Raw genomic sequence first — 21,791 nt, 5'->3', positions numbered from 1 at the left:
GCTTGACGTCGAGACAGCCAACACACCAAACAGCTGGAGGGTGGTGATGAGGCGCAAAGACAGCCGCTTAGCTTCATTTTGGTCCTGGCTTTCTTCCAAGTGGCTCTACCTTCCTGTAGCTCCAGCTCTTCCACCTTAGTGAATTTCTGGCCCGTGCTTCTGCCCCATACTCCCGTGATCCTCTACAGTGCCCAGAGGAAGGTGTGGGCTCTCCTGGCTCCTCAGAGTACTTCAGTGCACAGTGCTGGGCGCGTCTCTGGGATTGGTCCACACGAGGCAGGGGAGGTTGTTTGTGTCACTCCAGAATTGGATATAAGGGAGTCCTGGTGGCCTTCTCACCCTGTGCCCATTGGGAAGCACCTCAGTACTCCCTCCACAGATGTTTCATGTCCTCAGGTATTGTTAAAATAACAACTCTCACTGTAGTTACGGCAGGTGACTTTTAATGGGCTTTTGCTACCTAGAAGCCGTGGAAGTATGTAAAGTACTACATTTAATCCTCACGACAACCCTACGAGGTAGATACTATTATTATTCCTCTTAAAGAGATGAGGCAATAAGCAACTTCTTCATGGCAACACAGCTAGTAAGCAGTGCAGCTGGGCTACGAACTCAAGTAAGTCTGTCCCAGCCTTACGGAACACTGTGACAGGCTGAATAATGCAACCTTCATTTTTACGGAAGACTCGTGAGAGGACTTTGGAAGAGGATTCGTATCTCTTACCACCTCTGAGAAACTCCGAAAGATTTCCTTTTATTTATTTATTTTTAAAAGCTTATTTATTTAAGAGACAGAGACAGCATGAGTGGAGGAGGCAGAGAGAGAGGGAGAGAGAGAGAATCCCAAGCAGCCATGTAGAGCCGATGTGGAGCTCGAACTCAGGAAGCCACGAGATCATGACCTGAGTTGAAATCCAAGAGTCAGATGCTTAACTGACCCAGGCGCCTCAGGTTTTCTTTTAGGGAGTTCTGTCCCCCCACAGTTCTTCCCCCAACTGACAACTCCATCATTTCTCCTCCTCCTTTTCTACCCAGCCTCCAAAAATCTCAACCTGTGCACCCCGCTCCACAAAACCAAAGCATGGCCCTTAGGAGTCCTGACTGTATCCTCAGCTTTGCAGAGGCACACACTGCGGTCTCACAGCTACCACACGCAGCCAAGGCAGACCCACGGTGATGCACACAGAAGGAGTATTTAAAGAGTCATATTCTCTCCAGAAAAAAAGAACGGGGGGATATCTTTATAGGTAGCAAAACTCAGGTCAGGGGGTCTGAGCAGACAGAGTGTCTCCTTTTTCTTTTTTACAACAAATTCTTGTATTTCATGATGAATCTTGAGTAAAAGCAAAGCTTAAGGCAATGGCAGTGCACAGAGGGTTCTGCCTGCCATCACACTGCTTTCCCGTTCTGGGGGCCCAATGTACTGATGACATACTCATATTCTTGATGAGCGTCTTAGGTTTCCAATGAGCATTTTGTACACAGAGATCTCATTCTTCCCAAGGTGTGCCTAATTTGGCAGGATATATGGTGACCTCCCTGCATGAGGCACACCAGAAGTGAGGAATAAGGTACAAAGCCGGCTGAGTTTCGACAGGGGTATTCAGATTAGGGCTAAGAGAGCTCCCGACAGCACAGTTCTCATCAAGTGGTATCTAAGATATCAACTCAACTCAGGTTCTGTTAAGTCTTCCTTTGAAATGCCACTGGAATTGGTTAGTGAGGTGTACCTCGGAAAGAATTAACACCAGAAGGTGACCTTTCGGGAAGCAGAAGAAAAGCCTGGAAAAATCAGCCACGTGTGCAAAGAAAAATACAGCAAGAAAAGTTTCTGCCTTTGTAATGATGAACCAGAGTGCTTGCCTCGGGGCATGTGACCTAATTGACTCATGCTGAAATTAAAGGCAGAACTTAATAACTGCTTTGTGAAGAAGAGGGAATTTAGAATTTCCTTCTGGATAAAGAAACAGAAAAAGGGGCCTGGCTGGTGCAGGACAACTAGGAAGCAAAACTTCTTCACTTATTTTTCACCGACTCAGAAATCAAGGAACTACTAATTCCCAAGAACGTTCCTTTTCCATGTAAGTACAGAAAACAATCCTTCCAGTTACGAACTAAATTTCATTTGAACAAGATAGTTGGTGTAGGGCTTTATACAAGAAATGGTTAGATTTTTGTCACAAGTACCAGTAAACTGCTAGCTGTCTGAGAGGGGAAAAAGTCCAAGAGTCCTAATGAGAAATTCAGGTAGGGGGTGCGGAGGCTTCACAGCACAACCAAATGATCAAATTCCAACTTCTTGTTCCTTTAAATATTTTTTTCTCTCTGTTATGCCATCTTTTTACATTTTTAAATTAATTTTTTAAATGTTTATCTTTGAGAAAGAGAGACAGAACACGAGTGGAGGAAGAGCATAAAGAGAGGGAGACACAGAATCCAAATTAGGCTCCAAGCTCTGAGCTGTCAGCACAGAGTCTGATGTGGGGCTCAAACTCAAGAACCTCAAGATCATAACCTGAGCTGGAGTCAGATGCTTAACCGACTAAGCCACCCAGGTGTCCCAATGGCATCTTAAATGTACATCCAGAGACTTCTGTGAAAGGCAAACAAACAAACATTTGGGACACTGCACCCTATTTTTTCTCAGCCCAATGACAATCAGCATTTTTAGCCATAGGCAGTCTCCTGGCTAACAGAATAAAAAAAGCTGGGCCATAAAACTACCACTCCTCCCCCACTTTCGGTAAACTGGACCGAAGCAGACAAGGAAATTACACACTTCAAAGGAGATCTAGAAGATACAGTAGAGAGATTATTGGAAACCCTACCCACACAACATAAACTGCTAAGACAATTCATCCAACCATAAATATTTTTAAGTGAATGACCAAGCCACTCACTTACTACTTAAAATCTGTCTCGTTTTGGCAGCAATGCTTGCCCTATGTATGTAGAGCTGATTTCTACCATCTGGCCTGTAAGAGATCTGAAGGGAGAGTATTTGCTCGTCTCTTTCCTAGTGCCTGGAACACGGTCTGAAAGAGTAGGTATTTGATATATGTTTGCTAAGTGACTGGAAAGGGACTGTCAGACCTGGCTGATTTTGGCTGATGTCTGTGAGGGCTCTAGGGTGCAGGAAGCTACAGCAGCCAACGTTCAACTGGAGGTGCCATATACTAAAGGAACATGTGAGATAAAGGTAAGTCTATACCCCAACTGAGATTTAAAAAAAGTTAGAGGGTCGAGGAAGAGCAGTTGGTGGGTGTTCTTCCACTCCTAATTATTCAACTGAAGACTTCACTCGGGACAGAGCTAGGTCTAACTACTGTCTGGGATGATTATGCTGGCCATGTTGGTCGCTAACATGTGGATCTTGTCTCTACTGGATTAGTGTGTCTAGGATTCCCATGACTCCACTTCTCGATTCTTGATCTCCTGCCAGTGTATTTTCACTGTGACAATTGTACATTGTAAGTACTGCCATGGGATGACTAAGGACATATTTCCTCTAATTCCACTTTCACACAAAGGATCAAGAGAAGAATGGGAAAGAGGATGTGTGAGGGGGTGGGGGCTGCTTCTCTCCCAGAGGAGGCGCAGTGTTCCGTGGCACTCCTATCATGAAGTCTGTACTGTAATGCACGGTGTATGGAAGTTAAGGGAGGATACAGGCTTCCTCAGAGACAGAACTGAAGTCAACACGCTTGCTCTGCGTAAGAAATCTCTCTTGTGCTTCAGCTTTGGGTTTTCCAACTTTCAAGCAGAATTTTTCAGGTCCAAGGGCTGAAGTTAGCTGGCTTTCATCATCCTTGTCAGTGGTGGCTGACGGCATGCCAACAGCCTTGCCAAGGTCACTCTCCCATCACATCCCTAAGTGTCATGACTCTTAGATTCTGATCTGCGAGCTGCACCTGCCTATGTCTTCTAAGGTTGGGAGTATGGTGGTGAACAAAAACTGAGTAGAGCCTGCCAACTTGCTCAAAACCCAAGATGATTTCTCTATGTCACTGTTTTCAGTCACTAGAACAACCAAAAAAACACCTCTTTGGAGCACGTGTAATCACAAACAGAATCACTTCTCCTACTCCTACAACTGAAGCTAAAAAAGGATCATAAAAATAATTGTTCCCTTTTTCATTAGCCCGAGGCAGGTGATCTTACTGGCTAGAAGGCAGGGGGTAGTGATGAACATAGGTGATTTCACCAGTGTGTCTGAGGTTACCTGGGCAACTGCTAATTATTATTGAATAACTCTAGTGTACCTCCAGAAAGGTCAAGAGTTAAGGTTTTTCGATTATATATTCTGCTTTAAAATGGGGCTTTTAAAGGAAATTGGGGGAGAGAGCAGATGGAGGGTGACAGATGAAGATCAGGTTAAAGAACTATATATAGCACCAGAAAATTGAACTACTTAAATTTCAGTGTTGGTTTAGGAGATGGTGGAGGAGTTCATGAGTAAATGTAGAAAATGACTTTCTGGTTCCCTAAGTTAGGGCATCTCAAATTAGTAAGAAATCTGAAACCAGGCCAGATGCAGGGGTCTAACTGGATCTACTTTACCTAACTCCTTGAGACAAATGTCCTGTGCTGTCCGAAGAGTTGCCATTTCTAACCTGACCTGGAGCCCTAGATAGACCCACCTGGACAAGAGTCATTGGGCCACTAAAATAATAAATCAACAAGCCTTGATTTCATTGAAACTCACCAAAAGCAACACCTTCTCGGTACAGGTCTTATTCTTCAAACAGTGTCTTATTCACATCCTTTGTTATTGAGGATGTAACAAATTTTAAAAGTTTCAAAAAATCGCTGTGTTCGCTTTAGCAGCACACGTACTAAAAATTGGAACGATATAGAGAAGATTAGCATGCCTCTGGGCAAAAACGACATGCAGATTGTAAATCACTCCGTATTTTAAAACTCAGACCATCATGCCTATGCCTTAAACTTATACAGTGATGTGTGCCAATTATTGTTCAACAAAACTGGGAAATTAAAGCACATGTATTAAAAAAAAATCCTTCTCACAAAGGTATACCCCACAACTTTAAGAAAAAAATAAAATGGGGATTTTAAAACTGAGAAAATATACTTCTGAGTTTTCAAAATGGAACAATCAAGGCATACACACGTTAAAAAAAAAGTCTAACACTACAAAAGGGTAGTGTTGAAAGGAAACATCAGTGTCCCTTACACCAAAGGCCACTGTCCCATGTGCTTCTGTGAGAGAAGGCCACATACATTCGTTCCACTGTATCTTTCCAGAATCATTATGACCATGTACACAACCTGTATCACTGGAGTCTTATATATGAGTAGGTTATATCATGCACACCAATGGTTTTCAAATCTAGGTGGATATTAAAATCACCTAGGAAGCTTAAGAAAGATACCAAAACTCGGGTATCACCCCAGGCCAATGAACTCCGAGGCTCTGGGAAAGGAGTATTGGCATTTTCTACTTTAGGTTCCCCGGGTAATACTAAATCTCATACTCACTCCTCCAGCAGTCTACTCCAGTATTTGTTTTGGCAGTCTTTGACCGATGGGTATCCCTTCAGGTCTTACTTTTCGCTTTTATAAATGGCATTACGATCTGCATTGGCACTAGAGAACACCCACTGTCCTTCCTGCCCACTTTTCCCCTAGCAGTTGACTAGCATGGATCACATGCTGCACCCTCTGGCTTCCTATTGGGGTCACAAAGGCGGGGGGGGGGGGTAGTATCTCTGGCAAGAGATTAGCAGGAGAAAGGCGAGGTATTTATTCCCTTATGTCTCTGAGAGGTTGTTGGTGCCTGGCTGAGCCCCTTGATCAAGATTCCTTTCAAGATACTGGCTCTTACAGACATCTCTCTGCTTCCAGGTCTGGTCGAATACAAACTCGAGTCCCTCCAGCATAAGGATGGTAACTGGTAGGGTGTGACTAGCTCTGGTTTACTGTATGATCCCCTGTGATTTTCCTGCTGCCATTCCTTTATAAATAAACCCTCCCTGAATTATGCTGTTTTCATGGTGATGCTTCTTCTTAGGATTCTAATACATTATCCTTGGACAGACATCTTCACCTTTCTTTCTTGATGGACAATATCATCTCAGCTCCCTCTGAAGACAAAACTTCTTCACAGAAGGCAAGAAGAGGTAATGGGGTGGTTCATACGGCGACTATTCTATTCCTTTACTACATGTTTTTGACAACAACCTAGGGACAGCCCCATCACCTGTTCAATTTCTAAGGAGTATTTTTTTTTTTTTTTTACCTTTTATTTATTTTTGAGAGACAGAGACAGAACATGAATGGGGGAGGAGCAGAGAGAGGAGGAGCTACAGACTCCGCAGCAGGTTCTAGGCTCTAAGCAGTCAGCACAGAGCCTAATGCAGGGCTCCAATCCATGGGTCGTGAGATCTTGACCTGAGCCGAAGTGGGATGCTCAACCGACTAAGCCATCCAGGCACCCCCTGCGAGGAATATTGAAGGGAACACTGAAGCAATGTCTTGGAGAGAACTCCACTGCTTCTTTGAGGAAGAAGCTAATAGGCACCAAAAGAACCCAACAGAGCAAATGCAGTGAATGACTAAGAAGCAGAATTTCAGAACGCTTTTAGAAGCTTTTTCTTTTTGTCACAGTGACACTCAGATTTATACAGAGTCACAGGCTGGGAAGGAATTCCTGGGCTGAACTATCCCCCAGCGACAACTCAGGATTGCAAATAGGTTCTCCTCTAATTAATATCATTCCAACTGACTCCACCCAACAGAGAAGTGATGGCATACATATATGCCTTGACAAGACTCTGTAGAGAGTAAACACCTGAGCCTGCTGACTTTGTGCAAACAGCATGAAAGCAGTCTTGAAAGAGGAGTGTTTCTACTGATTGCAGTGTATTTTGTTACTCTAGTTAACTTAGTTTTAGGTGTCCTATTTTAAAGTTACCTCAGTATTTTTAACATGGGTTCTCTTTGTCACACCAGGATCAAACAAACAAAAATCAGCACTGAGTGTCTACTGCTACCACCAAAAGAGATCAACAGTCGGGATTTGTTCATAGTAGAGCAACAGACTAAGAGCAAACCAATTTTTGCTTAGTGTAAAAGGAAACTGATTTTTGTTAGCCACTTCATTATGCAGGCATTAATTCATCTGACCCTCACGACAACCTTGAAGCCAGGTCTTATTATACTACGATTCTTTTTATTATTGTTATTATTCCCATTTCACAGAAGAGGCTTAGCTCCGAGAGGGAAAGGAACTGCCCAAGTTGACAGTTAGGAAACAGCAGAGCCAAAGCTTCACTCCCAGGCCACGTGGGTTTTCCTTAAACCAGATCTGAAAGCTTTTCATACATGACATAGCTCAGGTCAGCCTTCAGACAGCTATTTGTAACCATAAATGTATATATAAACTACATCTGTTGTCCTGAAGGACTGCTACTTTAATAATCCCATCCATTATGAAAAATACATTTTCCCCCTCAAAAGCAGAGTGTTCACATAGAAAAGCACTTCTTCAGCTGTAGAATAGGATTTTAAGAGGCTGAAGAGATGTGCTGTCAAGAGCATGTTCTAAGGTCAAATACATTTAGGAAATGTGGCATAACACATGCCCTTTGGGAGATTTACAATGGACACGTTAATGGCTCCAAAGTCCTCGAGACCAGAATCTGCTGAACTGTATCCAACTCAGCTCGTGCTTTTCCCCACCTGTCCCCCCTCCTCCTGCACCAGTTTGGGCAAGGCCGATTTAGAAGTCTCAAATCTCCTATACATGTTGATGGTCATCTACCACTGTCCAGGAGGTTTTTCACTTGATTCAAAGGTCTTCATCTTCTCATGTGACACATACAGCAGATGCTCAATAAAAATAACTGTTGGCTTAATTGACGCACCTGCCCTTTCTTCATTTGTGACCAAAAAGCATGCATTTGCAAAGCCACACGCTGGCTTCCCTGGGGCTTTGGAAAGTACAGTCCTGGTGAGCCAACTGGGTTCCTCTGAGAAGCAAACTCATCAGTCCTAAACCTCACAAGTTATGACTAATCTCAAAAGCCAGGGGCAGCGTGTTCTTGAGCCCTTCTACTGTCATCACTGCAGGGACAACCAGAGTGCTAGTAATGATACAGGCTTGGTCATGCAGGCTTGACAAGGAGGTCAATCCTGTGTTTATTCTTGTGGATGTCCATTTGTCCAGTGCGTTCGATGCCTATGGTTCTCAGACTTCACAACGTATCTGAATCACCTGCAGGGCTTGATGGAACACAGAGCTCTGGGCTGCTCCTCCAGAGCGGCTGGCCCAGTGAGTCTGAGGTAGGGCCTGAGAGTGTGTGTATCTAACAGGCTCCCAGGTCGTGCCCGGGACACTGGTCCGAGGACCACACTGAACTCCACAGTGGGCTAAGACCCTGCCTTGGAAAACCTATGTAGCTAAGAGCAAAGGAAGCCTACACTAGATCCTGCATGGTTTTCTAGATACTCAATGCAGAGAAGGGTTAAAAGTAAGATCCTAAGGCTATTTCCAACTAGAAATGTGTTCCTAGCTAAGTAAGCATCTGCTTTCCAGACTGACTAAAAAGGTTTAAAAAGGAGCACTTTAATATGATTTTAATTTACCCGATTTAGGACCTGAATCTTCTAATAAGATTTCCCCAAAGTATATATGTAGGGAGAGAAACAATTTTAAATTTAATTCTACGTGATAAAAATGGCAATCTGAAGTTCCTTCAAAGTCCCCTTCTAGGCTTCACAGTGCTAAAAGCCACATGCAAAATATTAAGTCTATTTCCTTCCCTAAAGATGTGATCAAAAAAAAAATGTGAGATTTACAAATGCCTAACACCTACTTACCTATAAAATCTAGTGCCATGAGGCATTTGAGGGCAGCTAAATTCAGATTAAATTCACCTAATTTATATGTTTAATTAAACCCCAAGGCTTTAGTTATCATCTATTCTGTGTCACAACAAATTTTGGTAATTGTTTGAGATTATTTAGCAAGATTAATTCGTTGACAGAAAAAAAAAATACAGGACCTTTATGGTGTCAGCTCGTCCAGGGGGAAAGAAAACAACAATGTGTGTGAAGGAAAACATTTTTCCACTTGCCATTTCCACTATGCCGGAAAACAGGGATGTGGCTAAGCCCTTGAACAGTGTCCCATCCCTGCCTCCTCCCATACCCCCTCTGCTGACAGGCTGGAGAGATCCAAGTGGCACCGACAGCCTTGGTGCTTGGGAAAGAAATCCTGCTGGGTCATGAAGTGTGAGGGCTGCCTTGAACAATTTTTATGTGAAAAGAAAAAAAAAAGAAAAGAAAAAAGAACTGCTAATATCCAAACACATTTATCCAATAAAAATCAGAGGGGTCATCAGGCAGAAATCTCCACCCTCAACCAAGGGAGGCCAGCTGGGCTCCAAACTGGTGAAGGAGATCTTGGCTAGGGAATGGGAAAAGCTGACAGGAAGCCACTCAGAAAACAAGAATACGGGTCACATCAGCAACAGTCTCTAAAAAGGCCCGGGGAACATGGCCTGGTTTCTTGGAGGAGCCGTGGCCATGGTGGACCCAGCAGACCGAGGTGTGAGTGGGATGGTCTTGAGCAGCTCTAAGAAACAGCCGTGAACGGGCTTGACTTGAACCACCATAGAGGTTGTGAGAAAGAACACAAAAAAGCAACTGATCCCTTGTGACAAATGATGTTGTGTTCACAATATTTCCCAAGGTGGAGAATGCCACCAAGTTTTTAGGCAAAACAATCGGAAGAGACCTTTACTGCTTGGAGGTGGGTGAGAATCAGAATCCTCAGTCTCAGAGGAGAGATCCTCCTCCACAGAAAAGTGATTTAGACACCGAGGAAAACTTCCTCTCTGAATCTCTGCATTCCAAAGAATGACAAATCAAGATCACTGTAGTAAAATCATAGCTGCCTGTTTGGGTGTAACTTTTCTGGCATAAAATTGCACTTAGATGAAAAAATTTTTTTAAAAATGTACCATTTATTATCACCGTTCAATGCGTATTATTCATTCTGTGATCCATTAGGTCTCAAAAAATAACAGCTATGCATACAGCTCAACCCCATGGAAGTTGGATGTTTCCAAATGGTTCAGCAATAGGCATGCCTGTGCCCCGAGGTGGTCTGGGTTTCAAGAGGGGCAAGGCCTGCCCCTAGAGAAGTTCCTCCTTTTCACTGATAACTCAATGACTGGAATGACAGCTCTAGTATCATATTCTCCGAAGTCAGGTAGGAAGCCGGTGTGGGAAGGCGAGGAGAACCACCTGGGACATCTGTCCACACACAAAAAAGACACACTGAGGTGGAGGGACACAGGGAGAGAAAGGAAATAGGGAGGAGGGCAGGAGGCCCTCCAAACAAACTTAACTGTTATTCACAGGGCTAAACATAGGTGATAAAAGATGATCTCATTTAATCTTCCCCACACCTTTTTGAGGAGGTACAATTCCTGTTTTATAGATGGGAAAAATGAGGTGGAAAGCACTAAAGGAATTGCCTCCTTTCCCTCCAAATCAGCACTTCCTCTATTCCACCTTAGTTCTGTCCACAGAACTTTCCAGCATTTGCTCTACAGACACTGCTGTACCTCCTGTATCTGCTCTAAGACAGGACCATGGAGAAGAGACACCCACCCCCCCTCCGCCCCACCCTGGGTATATCACTGCATCTTCAGCACTCAGAATAACGCCCAGCCCACAGGAGGTGCTCAAACAGCATGTGGTGAATGAATGGTGGCTGAATTAAGTAAAAGAGAAGTTAAATTTTTCAGCTACCTCGCAAGTGTTCCTCAGATTTCGTCTGAGAGCAACTGAATCAAAGTCAGAAGGAGCAGCACTGCTTCAGAGAAACAACACAGCCTGGACGCAAGCCCTGTTTATCTTCTGAATTCCAGAGGCTGTTCTCTCGCCTCTCAGTGGCCACTAAGAGGTACAGGACAGTTGACTCTGGCACAATTTGAAGGCATTTGGCATGCACACATCTTTTAGGTCACCAGAAATAACTTGGAAATTGTGTGTGTGTGTGTGTGTGTGTGTGTGTGTGTGTGTGTGTGTGAAGCAGTAATGGCAAGAAAAATTCATTTTATTTATGAGGCTACTGGGCAGTGAGTTATTTTTTAGGGGTGGGGACCGCTCGGGCAGGGACAACTCCAAGGGTGGCTTCCTCCCATGGCTAGAATCATCCTCTGTCCTCCCAGCCTGTTTTCCATCTTAACACGCTCTCCATCCCTTCCACAGCGGTCTGAAGAAAGCATTCACCTAGCAGTTTTCAACTTGAGGGAATCACTCAAGATTTGTATGTCCCTAGTGGGGCGTCCCCTGACTTCTTTCTTAGAGTTTGTTTACTTCCTCCTTAAAAATCACTATCTTCCAGAAAGGCGGCAGCATAAGGCCAACTCCACTGGTCACTGTGAGAGTAGGGAGTGACTTTTATTTTGTCAGTCCTTTGTAAGTGCTGTTTGAACAACCTCCTTTCTCAGAGACAGGACGGCCCTGCTTCTTCTGGCACAAGGAGCGGTGGGATGGGCATGGCCGGGGCTGAGGACTGGCACCAGCCAGTCTATGTTGGTGCCAGCAGTAAAACCCTGGGTTTCCAGCTTTCCGTGCCAGTGTTTGAGCTACCTTTCTGACTGCTTCAGTCATTAGTTATGGCTTTTGTTTTGTCTTTTAACTTCTTAGAATCTCATTTGTGAATCATTTTCCTTCAAAGAAGATTCTGAAAATTGACAGGCTAGTCTCCATGCTGCCACTCTCTACAGTGAGAACGCTTCCTGGCTTTCCACCTCGTCCAGGCAATCAAGCCCTCTCCCAAGGCAGTTGGAGGACTCTTGAGGTCACTGATGCACAGGCCCTGTGTCATTTAACTATTGCTGAGTAAACTGGCCCTAACTCAGTGGATTAAAAATACACGATGCATTATTTCTCATGAATCTGTGGGTTGAATGAGCAGCTTTTCTGTTTGTCCCTCCTGGAGTCGCTCATCTGACTGCATTCAACGGACTGGTGGCCTGGACTTGGACTTGGTTGGGATGGCTGGGCTTCTCTCTCCAATGGTCTTTCATAATCAAGGAGGCTAGACTTGACATTTTACATGGCAGCCAGATTCCAAGAAGATGGGATGGGAAGCTGCAAGGCCCTGTGGCCCGGGCTTCAATGTCACACACGATACCATCTCTACCACATTTTATTGGCCAAATCAAGGCAGAGGATGAGGACCAGCCTAGATCCAGGGAGTCCACCTCTAAATGGGGGTTGCAAAGATTCTTTGGCCATATTTAACCTATCACAGGGATAGAGCCAGAAGGTAAGACAGAGCAAAGCAGGCCAGGTGTGAGAAGATAGCCCCTGTGACCAGTGTCCTCTGTTACCAAGCAACACATGGATTTAGTGTGACAAAATCCTCTAACTTTTCAAAAGAAGTTGGAAATCCAGATTTTAAAAAATGTATTAATAGGCTTAATTTTTTACAGCAATTTTCCATTTCCAGAAAAATTGCTCAAAATAACTCAAAGTTTCCATGTAACCCCACTGCCTGAATTCCCCCGTAATTAACATCTCTCATTTGTGAGGTACATTTGTTGCAACTGAAAAACCAATCTGATACAGTATTAGTAACTCCAGTCCATGGCTGATATTATGGTTCACTCTGTAAGCCACTGGTTTTATGGGTTTTGACAGATGCATTTTGTCTGATACCTACGGTTACAGTGCCATAGACAATGGCGTCACTACAAATGCCCTGCGTTCCACCTACTCCTCCCTCCTGCCCACTCATCTCTTTACTGACTCTACGGGTTTGTCTTTTTCACAATGTCAGATATTTGGTATCATACCATTTTGTAGTATTTTCAGAGTGGCTTCTTTCTTGACTTCATAGCTCACTTCTTTTTATCACTGAATTATATTCCATTGTCCGGATGGACCATAGTTGGTTTATCCATTCACCTACTGAAGAACATCCTGGTTGTTTCGAAGCTTTGGCAATTATGAATGAAGCTGCTATAAATACTCATGGGCAAGTTTTTGTGTGAACTTCAGTTTTCAACTCATTTGAGTCAACACTGAAGAGTGTGATTGCTGGACTGTGCTGGATGAGAAATCTATGTTTAGCTTTCTAAGAAACTGACAAATTGTCTTTCAAAGGGGGTGTCTCCTTTTGCATTCCCACTAGCAATGCATGAGAGTTCCTGTTGCTCCACATCCTTATAGCTTTTGGTGCTGTCACTGTTTTAGATTTTAGGCATTCTAATGGATATTCAGAGAGATCTCACCGTTTTAATTTGCTATTCCCTAATGACCTAAGATGTTGAGTGTCTTTTCATATGCTTATTTGTATCTACCTGTCTTCCTCAGTGAGGTGCCTGTCCAGATCTTTTGCCCAGCTTTTAACTGGGCTGTTTATTTATTATTGAACTTTTAGGGTTCTTCATATATTTTGGACACCGATCCTCTATCAGATATTGTTTTGCACATATTTTCTCCTATTCTGGGCTTGGCTTTTCTTTCTCTTTATAGTATCTTTCGTAGGACATAGGTTTTTAACCTAAATCAAGTCCAATTTGCTATTTTTTTCTTTCATGGATCACGAACCTAGTCATTGCCAAACCCAAGGTCATCTAGATGTTCTCTTATGCCATCTTCTAGAAATTTCACAGTTTTGCGTTTTACATTTCGGTCTATGATCCATTTTGAGTTAATATTTTGAAAGATATCAAGTCTGTATCCCTATCTGTCTATCTAGCTACCTTGCATGTGGATGTCTAGTTGTTTCAGCATGAAATGTTGGTTTGATCTCAGGGTCATGAGTTCAAGCCCATGGCGGGTATAGAGATTGCTTAAGTAAACAAAATAAATTTAAAAAATAATAAACAAATAAATAAATGTTGGCTTAGTAGGTGTTGTTTTTGTTTTTGCTTTGTTGTTTGGTGGCAGTGGTAGGGGAGAAAGGAAGCTCCCTTTCTACCAATACACATGTCTGTAGGCTGCTTTTATCCATCATGGATCATCTTTGCCTCTCCCATCCCCCTTATCTGCAATGTCTTCATACATCCATTTTGATCTATGTAATCTTAGCTAATGCCAACCTCACATTTCACCTAGCCACCTTCTCCAGTATTCTCACTGGCACATGTACTCAACATAATCAGTTAAAAGTTGGTGAACTCTGGGAGCACCTGGGTAGCTCAGTCAGTTAAGCGTCTAACTTTGGCTCAGGTCATGATCATACGGTTCATGGGTTCAAGCTCTGTGGCATCAGGCTCTGTGCCTAATTGTCAGAGCCTAGAGCTTACTTTGAATTCTGTGTCTCTCTTTTTCTCTGCCCCTCCCCTGCTCGTACTCTGTCTTTCCCTGTCTCTCAAAAATAAATAAATGTGAAAGAAAAAGTTGGTGAACTTGAAAAGCACTTAAGAGCTAGAAATCCTATTTAGCACTGCCATATACCACTGTCCTTCCTCCTGAGCCTGACTAAATTCTTGGGGAGGCCAGGAATCCTTTTTCTCATTTACCCCTGGTAGCTTAGCATAGTTCTGGCCACACAGTAGGTCAGTAATAGTTGCTGCCAATTTTAGACTAGCTGGACTTTGGTCCTGACTTACCACATGTCCTCTGATCTTCAGGAGAGATGGCTACCCTTTAGGAGGTCTGGCTGAGGACTTGCTGAGGATGTAAACACCGCGGCCTTGCCCTGGCATGGCTCGAATGGTGCATCTCTAATTTTGATGCCTGATTTAGCTTTATGCCCACACAAACAAGAGGGCCCTGGTCTCCTTGGAGAATTAGGAAAGATTTACCAGTGAGACAGCAAAATGTGCTCCCTAAAGTACCAAAGGCTGCTGAGTCACAAAGCATGTTCCTTTCATTATGACTATTACACGGTCATAATGACCGTTCCAGTCATTATGAAAACAATGAAAAGCAAATGAACGAAATAAAAAGGAGAACAGACAGTTTCTGGTGACGGGTTCCCCACTTTATGCCTAATTAATATTCAAACTAATGGTAATCCCCCACCCCCTTTGTTTTGTGTTTTCATCTGCATCATTAAATGTTCCCATTCAAGGATCTCTGTGCACTTTAAAGGGGGCAATGATGGAGAAAATGGATGCTTTCATTCCTCAGGCGTCTCCATTGGTTGCGACTAAGCCCCGTTATCCAGACATACCCTGCTGACAGACTTCTAAGGATTAGCCTTCTCAGGGAAACTACTGTGGCTTCTGTTGCCAGGATCACCTCGTTCCTGTCCATGGTCCATCCACCCAAGCAAATCACAGAAAGAAAAAATGAGGGAGGCACAGACTTGAAAATGGCATCTCACTGCCTCAGATTTCAGAAATGGTCGGTGAACTTGATGTAGAGCTTACAGGGCCTTTCGTGAGGCCCTCATTCAGGGCCGTGGTAAACTCTGGTGTCGGTGCCCGTATCAACATTGCTTCCACTTCAGGAACTGCCTCGAGCTCAAGACCTACTGGTATCAGTAAGGTATTCACTAGAAGCCTAGAAGGATAGCAGTTGTGTCAGAAACATCCACACTCCTACATCCAACTTTCCTTGAAAGTCAAACAAAGTCCAGCTATTCCTGGCATCACCCTTCCTTCCCTGGGAAAGCCCCCAAATTCTGCAGCAGGCAGGGAACGGTCCCCACGGATGGTGTGAAGCAGGCAGAGTGACCCCCAGTCACTGAACTAGACAACTGAAGAATACAAATACAAAGTTTCCTGCTCCACTGTCCCATTTATCCCTTAGGTGCCAAAGTCATCCCTTTAGACATACTGTACTCAGTGGTGACTCAAGGGGCTTCCAGCTCCTGGATACTAAAAATGAAGATTAAAGACCACTAATTGGTACTGCCAGGTAAAATCAGGGGACAGTAATCAACCTGGCCTAGAAATTCAACCTTGCTCATACTGAGCAACAAATAACATCAGGAACTGACAGGTACAGAGGTTTAGACAAAATGGGGGGGGGGGGAAGAGAGAGAGAGAGAGAGAGAGAGGGAGGGAGGGAGGGAGGGAGAGAAAGAGAAAGAAGAGAAGAGAAGAGAAGAGAAGAGAAGAGAAGAGAAGAGAAGAGAAACCATAATGTCCTTCAAGTCTAGGAAAGCAGATATAGCATTGCTTGACAAGGCCAGACAGCAAGAGATGGAGTGCCCACAGGCAAGTGTGGAGAAGCAGAAGAGACTCGCTGCCCGTAAACTGCATGAGTTAAATTACTGTGAGCTCTTGAGGCAATGGTATACTTCTTGGCGAGTAAATATATTACCCACCAGGTAACAGGTAAGTAATTCAATTTCCTGAACATCAAGGTGGGATTTAAAGCTGCCAACCACTGAAAACAGATCATATATTCCCAGTATATGATTTCATCTTATGCTACTGTTTCATCTGCAATGTATGTACCCCTTAACTCCATTTTAGAGTCCTTTCCCCTGCCCCTCATGCCTTAATATTCCTGAGCCTCTTAGGCAAAAAATGTTGCGCCCATTTTGCCAATCTGTAAACTGTGAATATCTTAAAGACAATAGAATGGCAGGGTGTGACCCTGCAACCAAGGCACAGAGAGGGGCAGGAGAAGGTTCCGACGTCCCATTGCCTCACCAAGTGCAACAGTTGCCCTGAAGGCAATCTGTGGCTGAATGTCTGACTATTTTCACTAGAGAAAGGCAAGGTCAGCTCTGTTTTTCCGAGTCTTATACAACTGCAGCCTGACAGTCTAGCTGCTCTGGTCATGGCCTCACATACTTTCTGCAAAGGCTCCAGTTGACAAGATTTATGCGTTGGTCTGAAGAAGCATGCTAAGCAATGTGGGAGGAAACCGCAAGGGAGAACTTTCTGGCCCTCGCACCATAGATCTGCTTTCCTGGGGAGGAATGGACAAGCAGCCCCCAAATGGCCTATTCCCAGCTTTGGGTGCTTACCACCCGTAACAAACATTCCTCTCTTTTCTAGTCTCTGGTATGTGATCACAGTCATGCTATGGTCTGAGGGTCTGGAGACTCCAAGGGCCACTGGGGGTGGAGGGCTCTTTTTCTAGAAGGAGACACAGAGGTAGCAAAGGACATACTCCACATCATCAGGGAGAAGGGAAATCAAGACAACATATATGGGTGAAGCAGACTTGCTTCTGCTGAGTTACTACAGTTCCTGGATGCTTTGTAAAACTCAAAGGAATCGGTTTCCATGCCCAGCAGCCAGCATAGTCAGCAGCCATCACCAAAGCCATCTCAGCAGGATGGTAAATCAAAGATCACCAAGGCCAAGAAGCAGTATGTCAAGAATAATGATTCCCCTCTGAGATGATGATGCTTAAAAAGTCCACAACAAACTAGCCAAGCTCCACATTTAGGAAGAAGGTTAAAATCATGTTCATGGGACAATGCTCAAAGTCAGATGGGGCCAGAGAGCCAATTCTGGGTGGAAGGGCTCAGCAAGGGCCTACTGTGTGGCAGGCAGCCAGACACCATACTTACAGTGAGTTGGGCCGGGTGGGTTTGAGCATATCGTGTTCCAGGTCACTGGAGTTCATGTTGGGCTGTAAGCTGCTGCTGGAATTAAGGATGCTGTTGGCATTTGATGAGACAACAGATTCCAGACTGGAGTTGATGATGCTGTTTCTTTGTTCCTCTGCGGAAAAACAAGGCCACAGCCCCATATTACTATTATTTCATAGGAATAGTTTGTTTCTACATACATACAGAAACTTACCAACAATGGGAATGGATTGAGATCTCAACAAAGCTAAGAAAAAGACACAGGAAAGGGTAAGAATTACAGGTAGAAAAGGAAGAGGAAAGCAAAGAAGAGAACAGGTAACTTGCAACTTGGGAGCAAATCCCCCCCCTCCCCTGGCCTGACAAAACGGACCAGCCATTTTCCCTGTGGCCCTACCACTGTACCAGAAGTTGTGCATCTTCTTTTGACTGGTAGATGGGCAAAACACAGAGCAGTCCTCACAGCCCCTTGCATACAAACAGATCCCCTTGGTTTTTGTGCCATTCACCTTTTATTCTAAAACTCTTGTCCCCAATATGGACTTAATTGCTGGGGCTGTGTCCTGTCTCCAATTCTACAGTGCCTCACTATAAAGTATCTACTCCTTGGCCATCAACTTCTTTATGACTCTGCAGTCTAAATTCCTGACCACGACCAAGACAAACCTTTCTGAGTTGCTCCCAGCCCCATGTATTTGATGTCTAGCTTTAAGTTAGTTCTCTGATTAACAGATCTATAAGGACTACAGAGTAGTCTGCATATAAAAACACCAAGTACACAGTGCACTCAGTCATATTAGGGCTTAGAGACTATTACTAAGCTGGTAGAGAAGGAACCAGAGTTCTCTTCAAGACTCCACACCTGACTGGTTGGGCAGCATCAGGCAATTTTCACTCTGTTTTGTGGTTAATGCATCTATCAAATGGGGAGAGTGACAGATGCTTTGCACAGCTTGAGAAGTTCTTGAGGATCAAGTGGGATCATATGCAAGAATGCATTTTGTAAACTTCAGAGCAATGTTCAAAGAAAATAACTTTTTCTTCTCATCCTTAAAAACTTGGAACCGTGTGATGAAGAAAACATTTGGGGGATGATTTAGCTAAACGGTATGGGCACCACTGCTGTAGTAAAATATTAGAGACTTAGAAGGTCATTCTTGTCCCACATTTAATACAGATACACCATAATGAAATCAGCTGATGTTGCAGGCAATCAATTCACTTATCAAGAAATAGTATCTGGGTTAATGCACACTGGACCTTTGAAATGATCCAGAGGTATACCATATCCCAAAGAAGACAGACTAGACTCAGTGACATGGTAATTTAGAGGTTGACATTGGAACTCAGGTCTCTTTAGGCAATCAAGGGAATGATGTGATAAAAAATATTTTTCCATCTGCACTAGTCACATGCATAAAAATATATTATGCTTAGGAGATATTAATTTTCACATTTAATAAACAAACACACACACACGCACACATACCCAAAGTCCCTAGTATCTTAGCAAACTCTCAATGCCATGTTTAAAGCCCTATAGAAGAGGGTTGCCTTGGTGGCTCAGACGGTTAAGTAACTGACTCCTGATTTCGGCTCAGGTCATGATCTCATGGTTTGCGAGATCAAGTCGCACATTGGGCTCTGTGCTAAGAGGACGGAGCCTGCTTGGGATGCTCTCCCTCTGCCTCTCTCCTGCTCATACTCTCTCTGTGTCAAAATGAATACATAAACTTAAAAAAAGCCCTCACAAAAACCTACAGAAGAATCAAAAACCACAAAACCCTATAGAAGAGTCAAAAATCCCATGAGGCTACTGGGACATTTCTGAACTGAAGTACATTTTGAAAAAAAAAAAAAAAAAGAGATTATTAACTTGATTCCTGAGATTTAGAACTATTCATATTTCAAGAGTTTAAATTCCAAACAAAAACAACAACAAAGAAAGAGAAACTGAAAGAGTTACAATGAGCCAAGATGTAGGAAAACTACTAGGGCCTTTAAATGGGAACTTGCTATCAGGAAGAAAAACAACTCTAAAATTACAAATAGGGGATCACTGAGAAAAAAGATATGCCACTTGTCAGTATGAATCAGCTAAGTGAAACTTTCCTTTGCCCAAAATACTCTTATAGAGATTTCTCAAAGACTGTGAGAAGCTCAAGACTAACATATAGAAAAGGGCATAGCGATGACACCTCTCTAGGGCTCAACGCAGTCAATTTCTGCTTCACAGGGAAGGAGAGATGAAGAGTTTTATTAACTCTAGTTTGAGGACAAATTTGCATGACGTAATTCTCTGAATTCACAGGAAGCAGAAGAGTATAACCATAGTTCATAGCTCTACTGTGATAATATTTAGTTGCCCATAGAGGGCTGTGATTCTATAAATTAAAAACAACGCCTTGCTAAAAATACATTAGTTTTTCTAAAATACTATTGGGACTTTTTTTCCTTCTTACTATCCATTCTAAAAAGAGAGTATCTGAGATAGAATCTTCTTCAATTTTCATCTATTCAATTAATGTTTTTTAAGTACTTACTGAGTACCAAACACACTACCAGACAGCGAACCCCTACGCTAATTCCCAGGTATTTTAGTCAGATGAGAATTAGAGAATTTGTTCACTTGCACTTATTTATTTGTTTGCATGTCTACCTTCCTTGATAGGCTGCAAGTAACCTACGATTAAACACTGGTCAGATAAAACTTTGAAATCACAACTGAAAAAATATTAGAAAAAGATGCTTTGTAACACCCAGGATGTAAGTGATGAATCACAGGAATCTACCTGCAAAACCAAGAGCACACAATATACACTGTATGGTAGCTAACTTGGCAGTAAGTTATTTTAAAAAAGAAGATGCTTCGCTTTATAAAACATTTTATCAGTATCTTAACACTCATATAAGAATCTCATTCTACAAATGGGACTTGGGTAAAATGTTTGGCTTTCTCCATGAAGGAAGCAAGAAGACTGCTACATAGGGAAACTGACATCTGTCTGAAATGAACCCACATAGGAACGAAGACAGGGCTGGACAGTGAGAGCCTGACCCTGCCTGGACTAGAAAGCCAAAACAATTAAATGAGTTGCTACCCTCAAAGTGAAATCAAGGATTTCCAGCAATTCATTCAGGGAAGATCAGAATTCTTTTTTAGAAAATAAATCCTTTTTGACACTCTATTTTGACTTACATTTAGATATCTCAGGCCTTACATGTATGGCATAACCTATAACAAAATGACAACAAAAGCAAAACATCAAGGAAAGGAGTCCTTTGTTCAACAAGGAAACACACAATAAATTTAATACTAAAACTTCATAGTGTTGTGGGCAAGAGAGCCAAATATGCATATGAGAAGTCAGACTCTTTGCCAGTATGCCTCAATGGACCCCATGGTAAAGAAATCCGGAAACCTAGCACTCTGTGACTGTAAGACCACTATGGTGTATTGGACATGAGACTTCAAACAGAGAGACTGAGAGCTTTGAGGTACAGGCAGACTTCTGAGCTGAAAAATTGACAGGTGTTTCACAAAGGATGAGCAGGACAGTGAAAGTTAGGCCAGAGAAGAGGTGGAGAGTAAAATCAACAGCCAATCAAATATTTTAGTGGTTATATAACAAACCATACCAAGGCAAATTGGAAAGCATTTGGCATGAATTAAAAAATAAAGAGAACATGATTCAATAATGTCACTCCAAGCAGGGGGAACTTTGTGAGGTGGGCATATGAGTACTTGCCCTAACAGAAAAACATAATGAGAACAGGCAGCCTAAAGCACAGTTTTTTAAAATTAAATTAACCAAATTGTTCACATATCAGAGCTGGACCCATTCGAGACACTGATGATTCAAGCCAGTTCCGGCATCGTCATCAAAAGGTCTAAGAAGGACTGATAACAATTAGATTGCTGAAGGAAAGGAAATTACAGGCTAGGAGACTGAAAAAGGAAAACAACAACAGTTATGAGTCAAATCAACAGGATCAGAGAGAACCATTTAAATGACCAAAAGCAAAAGAATGCCCACAACTCAGGAGTATGCCTCAACTGCTTCAAGTCCATGGGGACGTTTGCTTTCTTCAAACACGTTTGTCAACAAGAATCTCACTTCATTTCAGTCACAGACAGGGGCTTGGAGCAAGGAAATGATAAAATAAGTCCCCAAACAACTGTAAACATGTGTGGGTAAGCGCTGGATGTTTTTATGAACACATGTTCTAGGAAGAGTGATAAACGAGATGTGGTCTTGGGGCTTTATAAATGCAAACTACGGAGGACAGGGGCATG

General features: G+C 43.1%; 1 protein-coding gene and 1 non-coding gene across 5 annotated transcripts in view; one reads left to right on the top strand and one right to left on the bottom strand.

The window, feature by feature from the left end:
* Positions 1–21,791, bottom strand: part of ARHGAP26 (Rho GTPase activating protein 26) — a 425,905-nt gene that overhangs the window by 57,155 nt on the left and 346,959 nt on the right. For all 4 annotated transcript variants that reach the window (XM_039236147.1, XM_039236148.1, XM_039236149.1 and 1 more), the window contains exon 20: positions 17,474–17,627. In XM_039236147.1, coding sequence (XP_039092078.1) covers positions 17,474–17,627 — 154 coding nt within the window. The remainder of the gene's footprint in view (positions 1–17,473; positions 17,628–21,791) is intronic.
* Positions 4,812–4,917, top strand: LOC120234388. The gene has a single exon (XR_005529069.1). It is a non-coding gene; the product is annotated as a U6 spliceosomal RNA (small nuclear RNA).

Source organism: Hyaena hyaena, unplaced genomic scaffold (assembly GCF_003009895.1).
Source record: "Hyaena hyaena isolate Hyena2069 unplaced genomic scaffold, ASM300989v1 scaffold_107, whole genome shotgun sequence".
NCBI lineage: Eukaryota > Metazoa > Chordata > Mammalia > Carnivora > Hyaenidae > Hyaena > Hyaena hyaena.
Note: the sequence above shows the minus strand (reverse complement) of the source record. Positions and strands in the feature narration are given on the sequence as shown.